This window comes from Trematomus bernacchii, unplaced genomic scaffold (genome assembly GCF_902827165.1).
Source record: "Trematomus bernacchii unplaced genomic scaffold, fTreBer1.1, whole genome shotgun sequence".
Classification (NCBI taxonomy): Eukaryota; Metazoa; Chordata; class Actinopteri; order Perciformes; family Nototheniidae; genus Trematomus; species Trematomus bernacchii.
The window spans coordinates 380947-398906 of NW_022987728.1; the positions used below are offsets into that span (position 1 = coordinate 380947).

General features: G+C 38.4%; 2 protein-coding genes across 2 annotated transcripts; both read right to left on the reverse strand.

Moving 5' to 3' along the window:
* Positions 1 to 4058: 4058 nt before the first annotated feature.
* Positions 4059 to 9697, reverse strand: LOC117494648. Its single transcript, XM_034145578.1, has 5 exons — positions 9617 to 9697; positions 7699 to 7993; positions 7361 to 7528; positions 7096 to 7191; positions 4059 to 5214 (listed from the first exon to the last, which is right to left on the reverse strand). Exons 2-5 carry the CDS (start codon positions 7798 to 7800, stop codon positions 4891 to 4893), a joined length of 690 nt encoding a protein of 229 aa, XP_034001469.1. The 5' UTR covers positions 7801 to 7993; positions 9617 to 9697; the 3' UTR covers positions 4059 to 4890.
* A 3051-nt stretch (positions 9698 to 12748) lies between these two features.
* LOC117494649 (serine protease 27-like) lies at positions 12749 to 17316 on the reverse strand. The gene is made up of 4 exons (XM_034145579.1): positions 17183 to 17316; positions 15602 to 15896; positions 15179 to 15441; positions 12749 to 12774 (listed from the first exon to the last, which is right to left on the reverse strand). Exons 2-4 carry the CDS (start codon positions 15667 to 15669, stop codon positions 12764 to 12766), a joined length of 342 nt encoding a protein of 113 aa, XP_034001470.1. The 5' UTR covers positions 15670 to 15896; positions 17183 to 17316; the 3' UTR covers positions 12749 to 12763.
* Positions 17317 to 17960: the final 644 nt, after the last annotated feature.

Below are 17960 nucleotides of genomic sequence, written 5' to 3' on the forward strand. Positions count from 1 at the left end.
TCACACACCCTTAGAATCAGTGCATGCTATTTTTCACACCATTGATCCTGCAGGCCAGAGTAGAGTTTCACTTCCTTGCCAGGATTGTGTGTGTGTGTGTGTGTGTGTGTGTGTGTGTGTGTGTGTGTGTGTGTGTGTGTGTGTGTGTGTGTGTGTGTGTGTGTGTGTGTGTGTGTGTGTGTGTGTGTGTGTGTGTGTGTGTGTGTGTGTGTGTGTGTGTGTGTGTGTGTGTGTGTGTGTGTGTGTGTGTGTGTGTGTGTGTGTGTGTGACCATGAGTAATCCTATCTGATGAGCGCTATGGAGAATGACAGAGCAGAAAAAATATAACGGCTCCCAGTTTTTCAAGTTTTACACAGTCGACTTATGAGTGGTGTTCACAAAGGCCATTACGTTTTTTTATAATATCCCTACGGGTATATAGAAGGTCCATATTATTTTATTTTACGGAGCTCTTGACAGATATTAGTTTTGAGCCACAATAGTTATTTCTATCTTAAAACATTGGTCTAATGACATGTACCTATTTGTTGGATGTATCTATGTGTTCAGCCTAGCTTAGCACAAAGTCTGGAAGTTATGTTACTTAAACTTTAGATGAGTTAGGTTAGGAAAAAGGGCAGTGCTCCTTTCTAAAAACTCCAAGGGAAATACAGACAATGTTTCTATAAGCCCTGTTAAAAGTAATAAAATAAATAAATCAATTAAAAAAGCAAGAGGAGACCAGATCCCAGAGGAGAGAGCAGCGGGGCCTAGAGATCTCCTGACCTTCCGGGGACCCCTAAAGGATGTGGCTGACGAGGACCCGTCCTAAGGGAATCCTTCAAAAGGCCTAGCAATGGTGTAAAAACATTCATGAGACAATATCTTTTTTATAAATAAGTAAAATAAAGAGATACATAAATAAACACACAATAATAAGGAACAAATTGTCATAAAATGAAGTGTGATTAAAACCAGCAGGACCCAGGTTCATAAATTAAAAGATTCTGTTACGACTGAATAAACGGGTTTGAACTCAAATGCACGACTCACAGGTTTTAACAAAAAAGGTTTATTCAACCAAAGCTCTACTACAGAGGTCAAAAAACTAAATAACTCTTAACGAGGAAAAACAGTTTCAAAACAAAGTCACTCTTAATGAGGAAAAACACTAACAAAACTAAATCACTTCAATGAGGAAAAAACACTAGGAGCATGGATAACTAAATTCTCAGACAACAAGACGTGGCTCAAAGCTCTGCTTGGGATTTTACCTGGCAAGATACACTGGTGGTTAGTCACAGGAAACGAAACGAACTGGCACAGGACAAAGGGAGACGAGGACAATAAATACACCAGGTAATGGGGAACAGGTGGAAACAATCAGGGGCGGGGTCGACAATCACAGGTGTGGGAGACACACAAGGAAGGGAGGTCAGAGTATCTGAAACAAGAGGGAAGGTTACTATTAAAAGATAAAGGGAAAAATCACTAGACAAAGACAAAAACACTAAACTAAACTAACATAATTTGCGAGAGATGACAGTTTCCACATAGGACAGGTCGCAAGTATTTAAGATTATTTCTCTCTGCAGGTGGTTTTAAGGAATCCAGTGAAGGAGGGATAATAAAGGGATACAATAATAAGAAATGCAAGACATGAATAAATATATATTGGTAAAAGTTAAATAAAAAGAAAAAGAAGGGATGGCCTCCTCATATGGACCCTTTGTTATTTAAAGGGGACCTATCATGCAAAATGCACTTTTGTAAGTCTTTTACACATGAATATGTGTCCCCGGTGTTCCAGGGAACTCACCAAATGTCAGAAAACACAACCCTCTCTATTTTCATCCATACCCAAATCTCTAAAAACGGGGCTGCAACGGATCTGATAAAAACTGATCCAGATTTGAACACGTTACTGACGTCAGGACGGTGGCGCTACGGCTATTGGGCCCAACTCTCCACCTATCAGGGGAATGTGGGGTTGGGCCACGGCCGGCCATTACCGCTCGAAAGCGCTGGAGGCACTGTAGTACATATGCCAGGCCTGTAAGTGGCGCTGTAGTCTGCCACAAAAGCAGCGAAGAAGACTTCCCGCGCATGGTTGCCATGGTTGCCCTTCTGTTTATTCGAGTGGGCGGGGGCATATGGGGATCTTCCATTTAAAGTGATGTTTACAACTCAGTTACCTTCAATAGCGCTTTTCAATTTGATAAGCAGCGTAGTCAAAACCTGTTTTTTTTTAAATACGACTATTGGCCAAGACTAAGTCGTTTTTATCTTTTAAAGACCTAGACAGGGTTATTAACGCCTTTGTAACCACAAGGTTGGATTATTGCAACGCTCTATACGTGGGTATGGACCAGGCGTCAATTAGACGCCTGCAGCTAGTCCAGAACGCAGCTGCACGTCTTCTCACTGGCCACAAAAAGCGTCACCACATCACCCCAATTCTGGCCTCATTGCACTGGCTTCCAATTAGGTTCCGAATTGATTTTAAACTCCTTTTATTTGTTTTCAAAGCCCTAAATGGGCTGGCTCCGGCCTATATAGCAGAACTCCTCCATCGCTACACCCCACCCATAGCTTTAAGGGTCGGCTGACCAGCTGTTGCTGATAGTGCCCAAGACCAGGCTCAAAACTCGAGGGCATCGAGCCTTCGCAGCAGCTGGCCCTAGGCTCTGGAACACTCTGCCCCTCCATGTGAGGTCGGCCCAGACCCTAGGGTTTTTTAAATCAACACTAAAAACTCACTTCTTCTCCCTGGCCTTCTAGTCAGAGCGGAGCACGACTCATGACATTTCTCTGTGTTTGATTTTTTTATATTTGCTGTTGTAATTTATTGTCGTCTGTTTGCGATTGTAGTAATATGTTATTTATTATTTGCATGTACAGCACTTTGGCTCGACCAAAAATCTTTTAAAATGTGCTATATAAATAAAACCTGATTTGATTTGATAAAATATTTACAAGATATAGAAATAGAATAGAAACAACATATTCAAGAAGGCAAACCATGCTGGACAAAGGGTCCGGGTGAGGAAGGTCCCTTCATTCCTGCTCGGATAAAATAAATAATTAAATAATAATTCCATAAAATAAACAATAAATAAAATAAGTTAAATATAAGAATTAAAATAAATAAATATGTAAAATAATAGAGTATAATAATATATTTGATAACATAACTATTGGGCCCCCCCTTATCTGCTGGTTTGATGATGTGTTGGCTGTTACCTAGTGTTTTAATGATGGTGTCTTTGTTCCTGGCTAATGTTGGGTGTATGGTGTGAGTAGTAATACATATCCCGCTTCAATCTCATTAGTATGCATAAAAAAGTGACAGGTCACACCTTCTAAGTCCCACCCCCTAATTATGCTAATGAGCCCCCTTTGATATGCTAATGAGCCCCTTTGTTCGAGGTGTTATCGCGTACAGGTGTTACATCCTCCCGGTAGCCCCCACCCCTACACTGTAAAACCTGACAAGTTAATAGAACTCAAAAGTTTCTTTGAAACTGATTACATACAAATTTTTGAGTAATACTTATACCTTAACTGAAATGTTTTAAGTTAAAGTATAATCTTATCAATTGAGTTCTATTTAGTAGTAATTTTCAAGGCACACAAACATATTGTTTGTAAGTTAAAGAAACATTATATATTAAGTTTCTTTTAACTAATAATTTGTGTTAACACTGTACATATAAAGATCAAGTATTGTTGACTTAAAAATGTTCATATCTTTTCAACTAGCTGTTTTGTTAGCACAGTACATATGAAAATCAAATATATTTAACTTGAATATTTTTATTATCTCTAAATAAAAAACTTTTCGCTGTATAAAACGCGATATGAATTAAAAACGTCAATTGATTAGTACTCAAAACTGACTGAATGTAGAGTACTTAAAACATTTTTTGAAACCGATTACATAAATATTTTCAGATAACTGTAACTCAAAATCCCTAAGTTAACATTGAGTAAACATTCAAAAGCACTTTTACACTGACAATTTAAATGCAAATCACTGTTTTATTAAGAAACAATATATATATATATACACATATACACATTATAGCAAATAACTCTTTTAAATAAAAAATATACCTTAAAAACAGTGCTAGGGCCTTTTTAACCACAATAGTTTCAAAAGAAACAAACTTTGGCTCTAAAAGTTATTATGTGAAAGGCTCCTCCTCAAGTTAAAAGAGACTCTTCTATGAAATCAGTCTACCACGAGAGACACACCAGGTTCAGATGAAAGATCACTTACACATACAGGGTCCAATGTCTTCAAGCCTACCAAGGCATATGAAAATGAATAGGTACTGAATACATTTAACAAAACCAGCATAGACACATAATGTGCTTGTGTTGGCAAGAATTAAACACAATTTTCAGGAACAGTTCTGCGTATTAATTTAACACATAAAGACCCAATACATATAAAAGTATAAAACAACATCTACAAACAGTCCTTCAACTTGAAGCTGAACAGTAACAAATCTGTCAATGCAATACAGAACACAGATGTAAAGCAGCAGGATGTAAACAGGAGAACAGAGTGTGTGTGTGTGTGTGTGGTTTTTTCTGAGAAAAATAATGTTGGCAGTTTGCATAGGGGCGGTACCCTTGCTCAAATCCACTGTTGTCAATAAAGACACCCCAATTTCACAAGGCGTGACCAGGACACTATGACTGCATCTTTAGTTTAAAGAACTTTAACTTTTGAACTCAGCCGAGAGCACAGCTTGCCAGGTGACTACGAACAACCAATCACAGCCGGAAGATAGCTTGCCTGTCTTCCGTAAATACAAGTCTTCGGTAAAGAAGTTGTTTATTTTAGTGTGTGTGTGTGTGTGTGTGTGATTGTTAAAGTGCAACTTTGCACGTTGGTAGTATTACACTGCCAAAAGGTCATTTTTCAGGCTCAACACCCTGGGCTTCAAATTCTTCAAGTTCCCCTCATCAAGGCCCATCAACACTTTCTGGGTGAAGTCAAAAGTGTTGGCCAAGTCTTTTGGATAGCTCAGATGCAGGGCAAAGGTCAGTGCAAAAAGCAGGATGAATGTGTCAGCCAGTGTAGGGAGTTCGATAACTCTGTTACCCTCAATGACAACAGCGATCCTCTCTGGGCAGAAGAGCGTGGTATCTGTTGACCTGGCACTGATCATGAGAAGTCCGACCGCGATGTCCTCTATGTCTGGATCATCAGACTGCTCCACCTGATGACAAGAACAGATAAACGTTACCCATTACCCCAAATTGCCTTGACTATCTCAGAAATCTGTTTTCTGAAAAATACATCAGTGACATAACACATCAAATAACCTAATGTTTTGTGCATAATGTGGCTTTAACCCTTTAACTGCCAGACCAAGAAAAAAGCTATGGAAAAATTATTTGTTTGCATTTTTTTTTATCAAATGGGCCACAAATTAAAAAAAAATGTTTTGACTGACCCCACAGTTTTGTTTTTATGAGCCTCTACCAACTGGTCGAGCTGGCCTTTTATGGTAAAAGTGCATTTTCAAGAATCATCATATACAGTACAGTATTTGTACGCATCAAACTCAAATAAAACACAAACTGAAATACATTTGTTTCTTTTATGGAAAATGAGCAATATATACAACCAGATATATTCATAAAAGATAATACATTATAATTGTAAAAAAAAGTGTTTTTCATAATAAAAAAAATAATTGCTCATCTTACTGTAGATGCTGAATTGGCCTAACAAGAAACCACTGGCTTAACAGCAAATGTCTACATCCTGTGTTGGCCTAACTTGCTCATCTGTGAGCAACTTTGGGCTGAATGCCATGCATGAAAGGTGCTATATAAATTATTATCACTCTTTCACTCTGAGACTCATAAGGCAGTATTAGATTTAGTAATATTACCATGAATCTAGCCATTTATTTACCATATTTTATTGGAAAACATCTCTGAAACTCTGAAAAAGTCATATTGCTAGTTTACCATAAAAAGCCAATTCCACCGATTGGTTGAGCATATTTTCCAAAAAATAATTACACCCTTGTTAAAACTTTTTTTTGTGCATCAAGTTATCTAAATATGTTCAGTCAGTGCTCTGACACTAAAATATGTCAAAATTGATATGGTTACCTTACAAAAGTTGACCAAAAAGAGATTTCTTCAGCAGTGATTTTTAGCATTGCCAACTTTCTCAGTGGAAGCTAGCTGAAGGGCTTTCTATTTGAACCACAGTGACATCTAGAGGTTGTTTTGTGCATAACACGTCAACCAGATGGTAGAGCTGGCTGAATCAGATGGAGTTCAACTTCTTTTTTTAAACAAGATATCAAGACACAAAATGTGCTCTACCAAATGGTGGCGCTGGCAGTTAAAGGGTTAAGGAAACACCTATCAGCATTGCACAACATAATGTTACAGCCCCAGAAACTTCAGCCTCCAAAATACCCAATCAGTTGACATAAATGCTTTCTACAAAAAAAACATTTATAACCTTCATAAGGGTAGGATTTATTTTATCACTGTATTAGACTGTGTTACTATTCGCTAGTTGTACCTAATAAACTGGCAACTGAATATATATTTACAGTATAATCTCTCCCTACTACACATACAAAAATATGGGGAACACTAGAGATTCTTTTGTATTGAACACTGATGCTGCAGGAAAGAAAGCCCTCTCTTAATTGTATATTTTATTAAATCACGTGAGCCCATTTTTAACACTGAAACCTAAAGAGCTTTCAAATAAATCCTAAAGTAGTTAAGTAAAGGGAGATTATATTCAACATATCCATTGTGTACCTTACAATAATTACAATTCTTATGGCAATATTCAAATCTTGGAACTAGAACCTGAATGGGATGTGAGCAACACAAGAGATAATGTTTGAGTAATATAACCTCAGTGACAGAATCAAGCTTTGATGACACCAGGACAGTTCATACTTTTTCAAACTAAATCTATCATTTATTATAATGTTTTCACTATAAAAATTCAAATAATTGTCTTCCTGCGATAGAGCTCCTGAAACAATGTAACAAGATAAACTATATTGTTTGATGATCTGTCACATACATTCAAAACAGTTATTATGCTGACTTACATGCCACAGCCTCAGAAACGTGGAGTCATCTTCATGCAGATATGCAGGCAGAGCACGGAGGACAGCAGCACGTCGGACATATACGTCACCTTGCTCCTTGAGTGTGAGAACATATCTTTGTTTTACTTTGGATAGTAAACAGTATAACCACACAACAATTGATATCACAAGAAAGGGCTCTTCCATGACTGAAGAGATTACCATTTTGACAAAGATAATCCACTCTAGTATGAGAATAAAACACCAAGAGGCATAACCGACTCACCTGGAGGTCATAGGAGACGAATAGCTGAATCAGAACTTCAGCTACCTTCCCTTTGCTTGCCGCCTTCTTCCTGAACAGGCTCTGAAGACGGGGGGCATGTCTATCCAACTCCGCATAGAAGTGGTTCTTCAGGTTGAGGTTTGTTATCCTGTGAAACTCTGCACAAATCTGCCAAAATATAAAATGACTATTTAATTCACAGTACAATGTAGATGTGGACTGAAGGCAGCAGAGATAAACACAAACATAACATGCTAAAACTGAGTAAACATGTCAAGTTATCAGTGACAAAGGCACACAAAATAATTATATAGTGGTAATAAATACAATATTTTCACCTGTGACTCCATTTTCAAGGCAGGCCAGCGTTCCAGGATCTCTCCAACAGGTAGCTCATCATTGATGATCTCATTGCGCCGCAGGGCAAAGGTAGTCTGCATTAACTTTTCAATCAAGGGAAGGTTTTTATCACTCCTCGTAACTTCATCTACGATTTGGAGTCTCAATCGCTCGAGGCTTGTACCATCTTCACCCAGTGGGAAATTAGGCAAGAAATTCACCTCTGCCCTCTTTGGTCTTTTGATGTTAGAGTCAGATTGAAGAAGCCATATATCTGCCAGTTGCTTCAGTTTCCTAAAGAGAAAAAACATTGAAGGTTAGCTGGGTTGCAAAGTTTTCACAAAATGATCTGAGAAACACTATTTTCGAACCTAAAATGGCAACACAGTTTCACGGCATTTCGTGTTATAGTCACGAAATTAATCTATTGATTCGTGTTCACCAACACGATTTCGCCATTTTTTTCGTGTCACACAGAACGATTTTAAAAGCAATCTAAATAATATCAAATTAGAAGGAAAAAGACATTTAAAAAAATACAGATTTCAGTATTCTGACACAGAACGATTTTAGAAGCAATGTATTTATATTGGTAGTATGTTTCGTGCCTGCACCAAATAATAACAAATTAGAAGGAAAAAAGATGACATAAAATACAGATTTCAGTATTCTGAGGCTCTGAGCCATTTCTTTTCCTCACTGACGGCAAAAAAACTCAGACATTATACAATTTAAAATAAAAGGGATAGGGTTAGGCTTAGGGTAAGATATTGAGTAAGAACATGTTTTTATGAACCACACAGCTTCCGGTCTTCCAAGACCCGACCGGACAAAAAGACGTGTTGCAGGCACGAAACATACTACCAATAGAAATACATTGCATTTAAAATCGTGTTGGTGAACACGAATCAATAGATTAAATTAATTTCGTGACTAATAACACGAAATGCCGTGAGACTGGGTTGAAAATGGCGGCAGGACGCTCGCTTTTCTTCTTTTTTGTTACCGCATGCATGTCTGTGCATGTTTTATTAGCTTGGAGGCATAGAGGATTTACGTTAATTTTATCCACTAACGTTTTAACATAACCGTGCATTCTGAATGTTTGTAAAAAGCAAGCTAACTTGAAACACTAGACTATTAATCTGTTAAACCGGGCAGCCACCGGTACAGAGGGCTTTTTGTTCACGAACTTTGTCTCAGGGCTTCTTAACATTTAAAAACCTATTAATGTGTCATACCCACTTAACGAAACTCACCTAACTGACGATACGAACCATTTTTACCGAAACAAAACACAAGTCTCACAAGAAGCGTCTAAATTAGCCCGGAGCGAAAAAATGCCTAACTCACGGTAGAAATACTTTATTACTTATCAGATTAAAGCTGAGATTCCACAGACTCTAGAAGTATTAGTATAATCACTGTGCAAATCATTACCTTTGCTAAGTTACATGTAATTGAAAACGCTGGGGGGTATAATTACCTTGTAAAATGAATAGTCTATTGTTTCAAGTTAGCTTGCTTTTACTAACATGCAGAACGCACGGTTATGGTACATTGTAGTGGATCAAATGAACGTAAATCCTCTATGCCTCTAAGTTAATAAAACATGCCCAGACATGCAGTAAAAAAAAAAGAAGAAAGAAACGCGCGGCCTGCCGCCATTTTAGGTTCGAATTTTCCAGAGAACTTTTGCAACACAAAACGTTTCCACTTTGAGATATAACTTAAAACAATATAGAAATACTGTCTTACACGTAAGTTAAATCATTTTTCAAGTAAGGCAGATATTAAATGTAGGCTAGCTAACAAGAGCTTAAATCAAACTAACACACCATGCGACACAAAGTGCATTAGATGCAGAAATTAATAAAACATCATTTAAATACTGTGCAAAGGCAAGACGTAACTCACCAGAGTAGTGCGGCCAAAAAAAGGATCAAGATTCCGGCAGTGAGTGCAATCAGCAAGGTGGGGAAAGTATTCTTAAAAGTATGAGCGATTCAACCGAGGCGAGGAGCTAATGGCGGACTCTGGTGAAGGCATGGGTGAGAGAACGTCTACGCACGTCGGGGGCGGAGCACATACGTGATGACGTCAGACCAGCGTCAGACAGATTCAGTAAAAATGTTTGAGTACAATCACCAATATGACCCAAAGTGGTTGAACACTGTATACACAATATTAAAAATCAGTTCATAGTCATCAAAACATTAGCGGTGAATTAACTTTTTTAAATGTTTGAGTTAAAACAACCCATTTTCTTTCAGAAGCTTGTAATGTTCGGTCTTACAGTGTATCAGCCCACCCCCCCCTCCCCCTCACATACAGGTGTTACATCCTCTCAGGTAGCCCCCACCCCCCTCAGCCCCCACCCCTCTCAACCCCCTCCTCCTCCCCCCTCCTGTCCGGTCGGCATGTTCGTTACAGTTTAAATCTTCCGGGGCAAAATTAGAAAAGTGCCGGTTAAAGGTCTTCTATGTTATTTAATGAGCTTTGAAACAAACTGATATGATTCGATATTAAACCAACTAATTATAGTAGATTAATTAACTATTCAAAACGTGTACAGTAATTTACAATAACACGGGAATAATAAACGGACTGCTCTCCCCCTCACGACAACACGCCAGTATCATGCAGCTCGCGCGTCCAATAATGAGTGACTCGACAGTAAAACTAAAACATATCTATAACTAGTTTAGGTAGTTTGAGAGGTAATTAAAATAGCTACGTGTGATATCTGAAGAGGGTGTTTTGTTCCGCTCACCGCATGCAGAGATGCATGTCGAATAGTCCACAGCACCGGGTCTCCCCCGTCAGCAGCAGCACCGGGTCTCCCCCGTCAGATTAGACGTTACTAGCGTTTATGTTCATAACGATCAGATATAGCTAGTTCTAGCTAATGATATGACTACCTGCTTATTAAAAGACACCTAAACAATAAGCGTCACTATGCAACGGGGTGAGGCCACAAAGTATAGCACAGCATTATGCATTTTGTTTACATGCCCACCGGAACCCTGAGGCATTTACCAACAGATCAACGCGCAATCAACCCATACAGGACATCTCTTTCTACACATTATGTGTAGACATTATAATTGACTATTCTTGTCTTCTGATGTTCAATTACATCACCCCCTTAATAAAATAATCCCTATATGAAGTTACATGAGGCTACATTTACTGGTGTTGAGCCCTGGATGATGAAAATAATCTAAGTGTCATGTTAGGGGAACATTACGGAACTCAGGAGTCCGCCCTTTGAGGCATTGTTAACATTAATGCTTTTGTTTTTGTTACTAAGATACTTTTTAGATACACTTTTGAAGTAAGCACCACTCTACAACTGGTAGAAAGTTAAGTACTTTGTATGGAATTGGGTTTTCTTTAGAGCTGTTTTCAGTGAGACAATGCAGTTTCTGATCATTTTAAGTTTCAAGTTTCAAGGCTTTATGGCATATGCCCATTAGCTACAGTGTAGATATGTCAATGGAAAAACATAGGTCACAGGCTCCTCCAACAGTGCACATAAAACAGATAAAATACTGCAATTTTTGCGTAATTCTCTCACAAAGGAACTGTAAGATACACGTTTATGTATGGAAAACTATATAACTTGGTAAAATATTCATTCATTTGTAATGAATTGAGTTTTCTTCAAGAATCAAACTCTAAATGGAGAGTTTGTGATTTTAACACTGTTTCGATGAAACAATGCAGTTTTGATAACTTGACTTGACTAACATTACTTTTTTAAATATATGTTTTTAGATGTTTTACTTTTGATTTCTTTCATATTATTTTAACACAACATTACTTTTTTCATATTTTTCAACATACTGTGATATATATATATATTTTTTTTTCTCCATTATATTTTTGAATATACAGTGATTTGTATCAAAATACAACATGCAACTATTACATTATACAATATTATGGCTTTTTGCGATATTTTCAACACAATATACTTTTTTTTTTTTGTAGGGCTTCAGGATATTGGGCATGTCATGCATAAAACCGGTGTCATCTTTCCTGAAACTGACGTGCTGTCCGTTTTACAAACAAGTTATCTTTCTGCTTCTTCACCCTCTGAATTTTCCTCCCCCATCCCTCTTACTTCAGCCATCACAACAGCAATCAAGTCAGATCTGTGAAATTAAACACCTCTTCCCAAAGCGTGACTTCCCTATTGAGGGAGTGGGGCAGTGGGGCCTAACCCGATTTGGCCAAATATACTAACATGCAGAACATATGGTATGTTTGAAAAAAGACTAACCATCTATCCAGTTCAAGCTGTCTTTAAGATGTGACATTGCGCTCTGACTTTTTCCCGTAAAATCGTGACAAACTATTACTTATTAAATTTGACCTCATGCTGCTTGGTTGAAAATGATAGATGAGCATTTACCAACAGATCAACGCGCAATCAACCCATACAGGAGCTCTCTTTCTACACATTATGTGTTATCACTATAATATCATGTCATTATTTAATGTTGTTTTGTTTGTGTGTGTGTGTACAACGAAGTCTCTTTGAGAGGAAAATTATAATTTAAAGATCTTAATACCTCCTTATTGTTTAATTACTTCACACAAACTATTAAAGAATCCCTATATGAAGTTACATGAGGCTACATTTACTGGTGTGCTTCCCTAGATGATGTAAATAGTCTAAGTGTCATGTTAGGGGGGCATTACGGACCTCAGGAGTCCGCCCTTGGAGGCTTGGAGAGCGGATAAAGAGAGGTGTATTTACTGGTGTTGAGCCCTGGATGATGTAAATAGTCCAAGTGCCATGGAACTCAGGAGTCCGCCCTTTGAGGCGTTGTTAACATTAATGCTTTTTGCTTTTGTTTTTGTTACTAAGATACTTTTTTAGCCTTATGATAGGATGAACTTAAGCTGTAGTCAATAAAGACATGTTTAATAGAGTGTTGCTGTTAGAGAACATACCTGCGCAGCACTCCACCACGTCTTGGCTTTGGCTTCATGGCCTTCACTGTCCTCTCCCTTTGAGTTTTTTCAAAGGCTGGGATACATTTTTCCAAATGATCACTTGTTACCTGGTGACAAACATATGGTTATATAACCTTAAAGAACTAACAAAAAATAATTAAGTATTTGCAATGCATAAACATAGAAGATATCACTGTCATATTATGATCACTTATTGTAAGTAAGTTTAAGTAAAACTAACACAAGTCAATATTATTCACCTGGGCATTAGTGGGCTTGAGGGTCTCAGGGAGCGTGGACAAAGTGACTTGTCTCTGTATTTGAGGATTCTCAGTGCAGGCACTAACAGGAAGCTGCTGTGCATTAGTGGAGAGTCCTCTGAAGGCAGCTGTTATTTCATTCACACACTCATCTGTTACCTGCTGACTCCTCATAGTAAGTCTAGCCAAGTCAGCTGTTAACCTGTTCCACTCTGAGCCTGTTTTTCAGGTCTCAGGCTCGAAAATGACATTCCCAGAACAAATGACCATATCTTCCCTTCTAAAAGGGTTAAATTAATAATCTTTGTTCTCAAAGTAATGATAAACCTGTGAGTTGGATGTAGAAGTGTCAGAATCAATATAAATGTTTTTTATTTTAAAGAAAATTCAGATTTTACATAGTAAAAAACTGTAAATTATAGTGTCCGTCCAAATATTATTTTTTACAGATAGTGAAAACTACCCTTGGATGATGGGTTAGTAGACTAAAAGCTTTAGGAATCCAAAGTACAACATATAATAAGTACTCTGTATCAAGATTGATGCAAAACAAGTGAAATTTGACCTTTTTAGAGAGATTTAGCCAAAAACTGGGCCATCTGGGGTCATTTGGGTGGATTTGACCTATCTTTGGCCCCCCTTGCTCGATTTGGTTGGTTGACATACCCTTGTGACCGTTAGAGCCAATAGAATCGAAGCGGAATCCCACCAACACACGTTGTAAAGAAAAAATATGGTTGCTTCGCGTGTGGAAAGCGAAACCAAAGTGGAGGAATGTCTCCTTCTGGAGTTTGGAAACTAAAACGCAGTTGTATTGCTTATGGATTATCAGAAATAATTTCAAAGAAGGCACAGACACATAGGATGAACCTATGGATTAACTGCAGCATCGTTTTTTTATCGTTTTAATGCCATTGAAGACCACTTTTGACCAAGGTAAGCCATATTTACGTGTTTAGCTTCTTAGCTCCACATGTGATGATGTACGCTTTCGTTTAGAGCGTCGCGAATGTTTATCACTGAGTGTTGAGGAGGGCACTGTTAGATTCAGTGTCTCCAGGACACCAAAAAAGAGTGTTTGGTTGTGCATCTAGGATAAGTAATAAGGGAGTTCTGAGTGAGTTTATGTGTCTTTGTAGGTTACGTTTTTTCGTCGAGGCTAATTCAGAGGCTGAGTGCTAGCATTGTGGGTTTTTTTTTTGAAAAAAAAAATTAAAAAGATCAGTTAGCTGAGTTTCTTCCCGTTACATGGATATAACACATTCATAGTTTTATTCAATATTAAGATTCCTTAGACGTTGTTTCCTGCAAATGACGCGTTTATTCCGCCCGGTACCGGGGGGAAGGTGTGTGAAACAGGTTAAAGTATTTCGTGAGGCCTTCTAAAATGTTTTTAAATATAATTAGGGTTGTAGTTGAAGAGTTTGTAAATTGTTCAGGCAACGCAATCGCACAACGGCACGTCCGTTAATTCCACAACCACACACATGGATTAACATCGATTTAATACATTAATGTAGCCTTTGTTTCTGCTAAAAGAGGTGTCAACCAGCTGGGGCAACAAGAAAATCGGCGAAATCGAGTGTGACTATTACAAAATAAATAATTCTTATATTAATATTGACAATAACAACCGACCGTCGGGGTAGAGCATTTGCCGGGGAGCGTTCTCATGGCGTCTATTATCAACGCTATGGGAGGTCTATGAAGGTCTATGGGACGCCCTGCCCGTTGAAAACTGACGCTCAAGGGGTACCCTGTGCGTAATAGGGTGACGGGGAGGGGCCCTGACCGACCGTCAACATGTGACGGGTTGGGAGTGAGAACGTGTTGGAAAGTCTCTGTCCTGTCGATTACACCAAACAGTTCATCCAGCGCTGTGTTGTTGTCAGCATGTGGGGGGAATGTACACAGCTGTAATCACAACCGATGAAAATTATCTTGGTAGATGGAAAGCCCGGCATCCTATCATGAGGTGTTCTAAATGAGGGGAACAGTACGAAGAAATAATCCCCACGTCTGTGCACCAGTTATTGTTTATCATGACGCACACACCTCTTCCCTTGCTTCTCTCTGAATTAACAGTCCGATCCTGGCGAAAAATAGTAAATTTGTCGGGGCAATGGCGGAGTCCGGGACAGCGGAGTAGTTGAGCCAAGTCTCCGTGAAAATGATCACGTTACAGAATTAAGTTAAAATTGGTGTTAAAAAAGACAACATGCATCCTTGTGTCTGTAGTCAGTGAGCTTACAATTTGATGTAGTACCAAAACCAACAACCCAGTTGTTGTCTCCGGTGTTGAAGGTGCTGTTTGCAGAGGCCAAGCACACCGGCTGGATGTAGTTGGTAAACGTCACCGGGCTCGACAGCTTCAGAAGAGCCATGTCGTTATCAAATTCGTTGAGAAGGTCGCCGTAAGCAGGATGGACTATGATCTTATCAATTGCCTTAGACACGTTGTTCAAGTTTGGACCAGACATGCTTTCGAGGCCCAGAACAACCGTCATGTTGCGACTTGAAGACAAAGAATCAACATGGTAAATGTAGTTTTGTGACTTTAAGCATCCAGAGTACTGATTGATCAATTATCTCATCTGGCTCTCAACTAGGAAGCAACAAATGAACAATTACTCTAAAATATCTAAAAAAAACTTGATCAATGGTGACTCCTTACTCTGGGTTGCAGTGAGCAGCAGTCAGAACCCACATATCGCTGATCAGGGACCCTCCACAATGGTGCATGCCATTCACTTGTATACTGGCTACCCAGGGCCAAGTTCCTGCAGCCGCATTTTGACCTCCCACAATTCTGAGGTTGTTTGGTGCCCGGCCACATGCTGACAGAGAAAAGAGAACAGATTAGACATGGACATGTAGAACCAGTGCTTTTCATAACTCACTGAAGGAATCTTGAAGAACTTGTTATGTTGCTCATATACGCTTACCTGGCTGCTGTTGTGAATGACATCCTGAAATTGAGAACACGGACAGAAAAATGTTATGCAAACGTCTTGGTTGAAACAAACGATGACAAGCATTTAGTGGTGTAACAATTCACATATTTTATTTAAGTAAACTACACGCATAGTTCCTGTGTTGGAATTTTACTGAGGTCAGATGATTGACTTTAGTTAGATAAATATTTAATTGATAATTCATAGAACATGGCTTGTTGCTTGATTGACTTGGCTGGTTCTGTTGTACCAAAATCAATTTGTTTATTTTTTCAATGTAAAAATCGTATTTGTAAACTACCTAGTATCTAGGTAAGTGAAAGTAGTACAGTATATAATATATTCCCTTTGATTTGTAGTGGACTTGAGTATTATCTTTTCATTCTACCTTAAACTTCAAGTACTTCATTATTTTACTTCAGGAAATGCACCTACGATCCATCCTTGCATGCCTTTTATGAGCACACATCAAAAACAGACATGATATTCGAACAGAGGGCCTGCTTTATTGAAGGCAGAAATGTCCTCTTCCGAAATATTTTGAAAACATGAACATATCCTTTCAGTTCACTTTAAAGTCTGACTTGTCGTGACACAAAATCTGCAGTCTAGCCCATCCGAAACTCCTGATGTACTTACTGATAATGCTTTATTTCTGACATTAGTTTGATAAACTTTGCACAGCACGTTTTGTCCAATATAGAATAGAACACACTCGTGCTCATTTTATCTCAGCAACCAAAGTGAACACGAGAACACCAGAGAATTCATAAGTGCAAAATAAAATAAAAATTGAAAATACGGCAACAAAAAATCGGCTCAACCAGTTTAATTTTCTATTAAATCCAATTCTTTTGGGGGGTTTTTCGACTCATTTGCTAACGATGGGGACACAAAATATTCCTGTTTTTGAGAGGATTAAAAAAAACACAATGACTACAATGGGTTTCATATTACTTGACGGTCCATTGACCCAGATGGGTAAACCTAGTTTGGAATATTTCACTTCTGCACTGCCTCTCCAGCAGACAAAACCATTTCAAAGACTAACCCAAATCAAAGTACCAATACTTTTGCTGACCATGTTATTAATACTTTTTTTAAATAAAGAAATAGAAAGACTAGATCCAATCAAAATAGTGCAAGAAAAAAATCCAAATAAAGCTGCACGGTTAGCACTGATTACAAGCACTTTGACACTTCAGTGACTTTAATTGATTGTCCTTCACATGCACTTGAACTCCTTTTGATCACATTATAAAATCAGTTATGTTCTAGTTATTAGTAGATGAAATATTTACTCTTTAATTTGAAGGAAGATTTAGAGATCAGCTACACAATCTCTACTATTTTGGTCCCTTGAGATACCAACATCAACTCAAACACATTAGCATAATATCATTTAACAACAAAACATTTGTAACCGTTTAAAGAAAGATCACATAAACGTTCTCACCATTGGATAAGGGAATGCTCTGGTTTTTGGACAAAATTAACATGGGATCACTCCTGTCACCGGACGTACTTCGTCTCACTGGAATAGTAACGGTCATAGTGAATATAAAATCGTCCCCATGTATCCGGCCAATGACGGGAGAGTTTTGAAAGAGACAAAACACTGTTCCATACATTTAAAAACACTTAAACAATTAAACAATGTTTACCTGCCAACAAGCAGCAGTGTGCTGTCATTTCAAACATGTTACCCCACTGTTTAACACAGTTTTACCTGTGTTTTGAAGACTCTTTCCTGGGTCATTCTGTGCTCCAATGTGTCCTCTTTCTCCCCCCCTGGGTGTGTGTGAGACAAGTCAAGTGAGTCAGGCTGCCAACAAGCAGCAGTGTGCTGTCATTTCAAACATGTTACCCCACTGTTTAACACAGTTTTACCTGTGTTTTGAAGACTCTTTCCTGGGTCAATGTGTCCTCTTTCTCCCCCCCTGGGTGTGTGTGAGACAAGTCAAGTGAGTCAGGCTGCCAACAAGCAGCAGTGTGCTGTCATTTCAAACATGTTACCCCACTGTTTAACACAGTTTTACCTGTGTTTTGAAGACTCTTTTCCTGGGTCATTGTGTGCTC

Bases quoted from the DNA above. Each gene is read 5' to 3' on its own strand.
- LOC117494648 (XM_034145578.1), bottom strand. From the start codon at position 7,800: ATGCAGACTACCTTTGCCCTGCGGCGCAATGAGATCATCAATGATGAG. The intron at 7,529-7,698 runs GTGAAAATATTG...ATATTTTGGCAG, and splicing joins CCTTGAAAATGGAGTCACAG to ATTTGTGCAGAGTTTCACAG. The intron at 7,192-7,360 runs GTGAGTCGGTTA...CTCACACTCAAG, and splicing joins TCGTCTCCTATGACCTCCAG to GAGCAAGGTGACGTATATGT.
- LOC117494649 (XM_034145579.1), bottom strand. From the start codon at position 15,669: ATGCACCATTGTGGAGGGTCCCTGATCAGCGATATGTGGGTTCTGACT. The intron at 15,442-15,601 runs GTAAGGAGTCAC...TTTGTCTTCAAG, and splicing joins GCTGCTCACTGCAACCCAGA to TCGCAACATGACGGTTGTTC.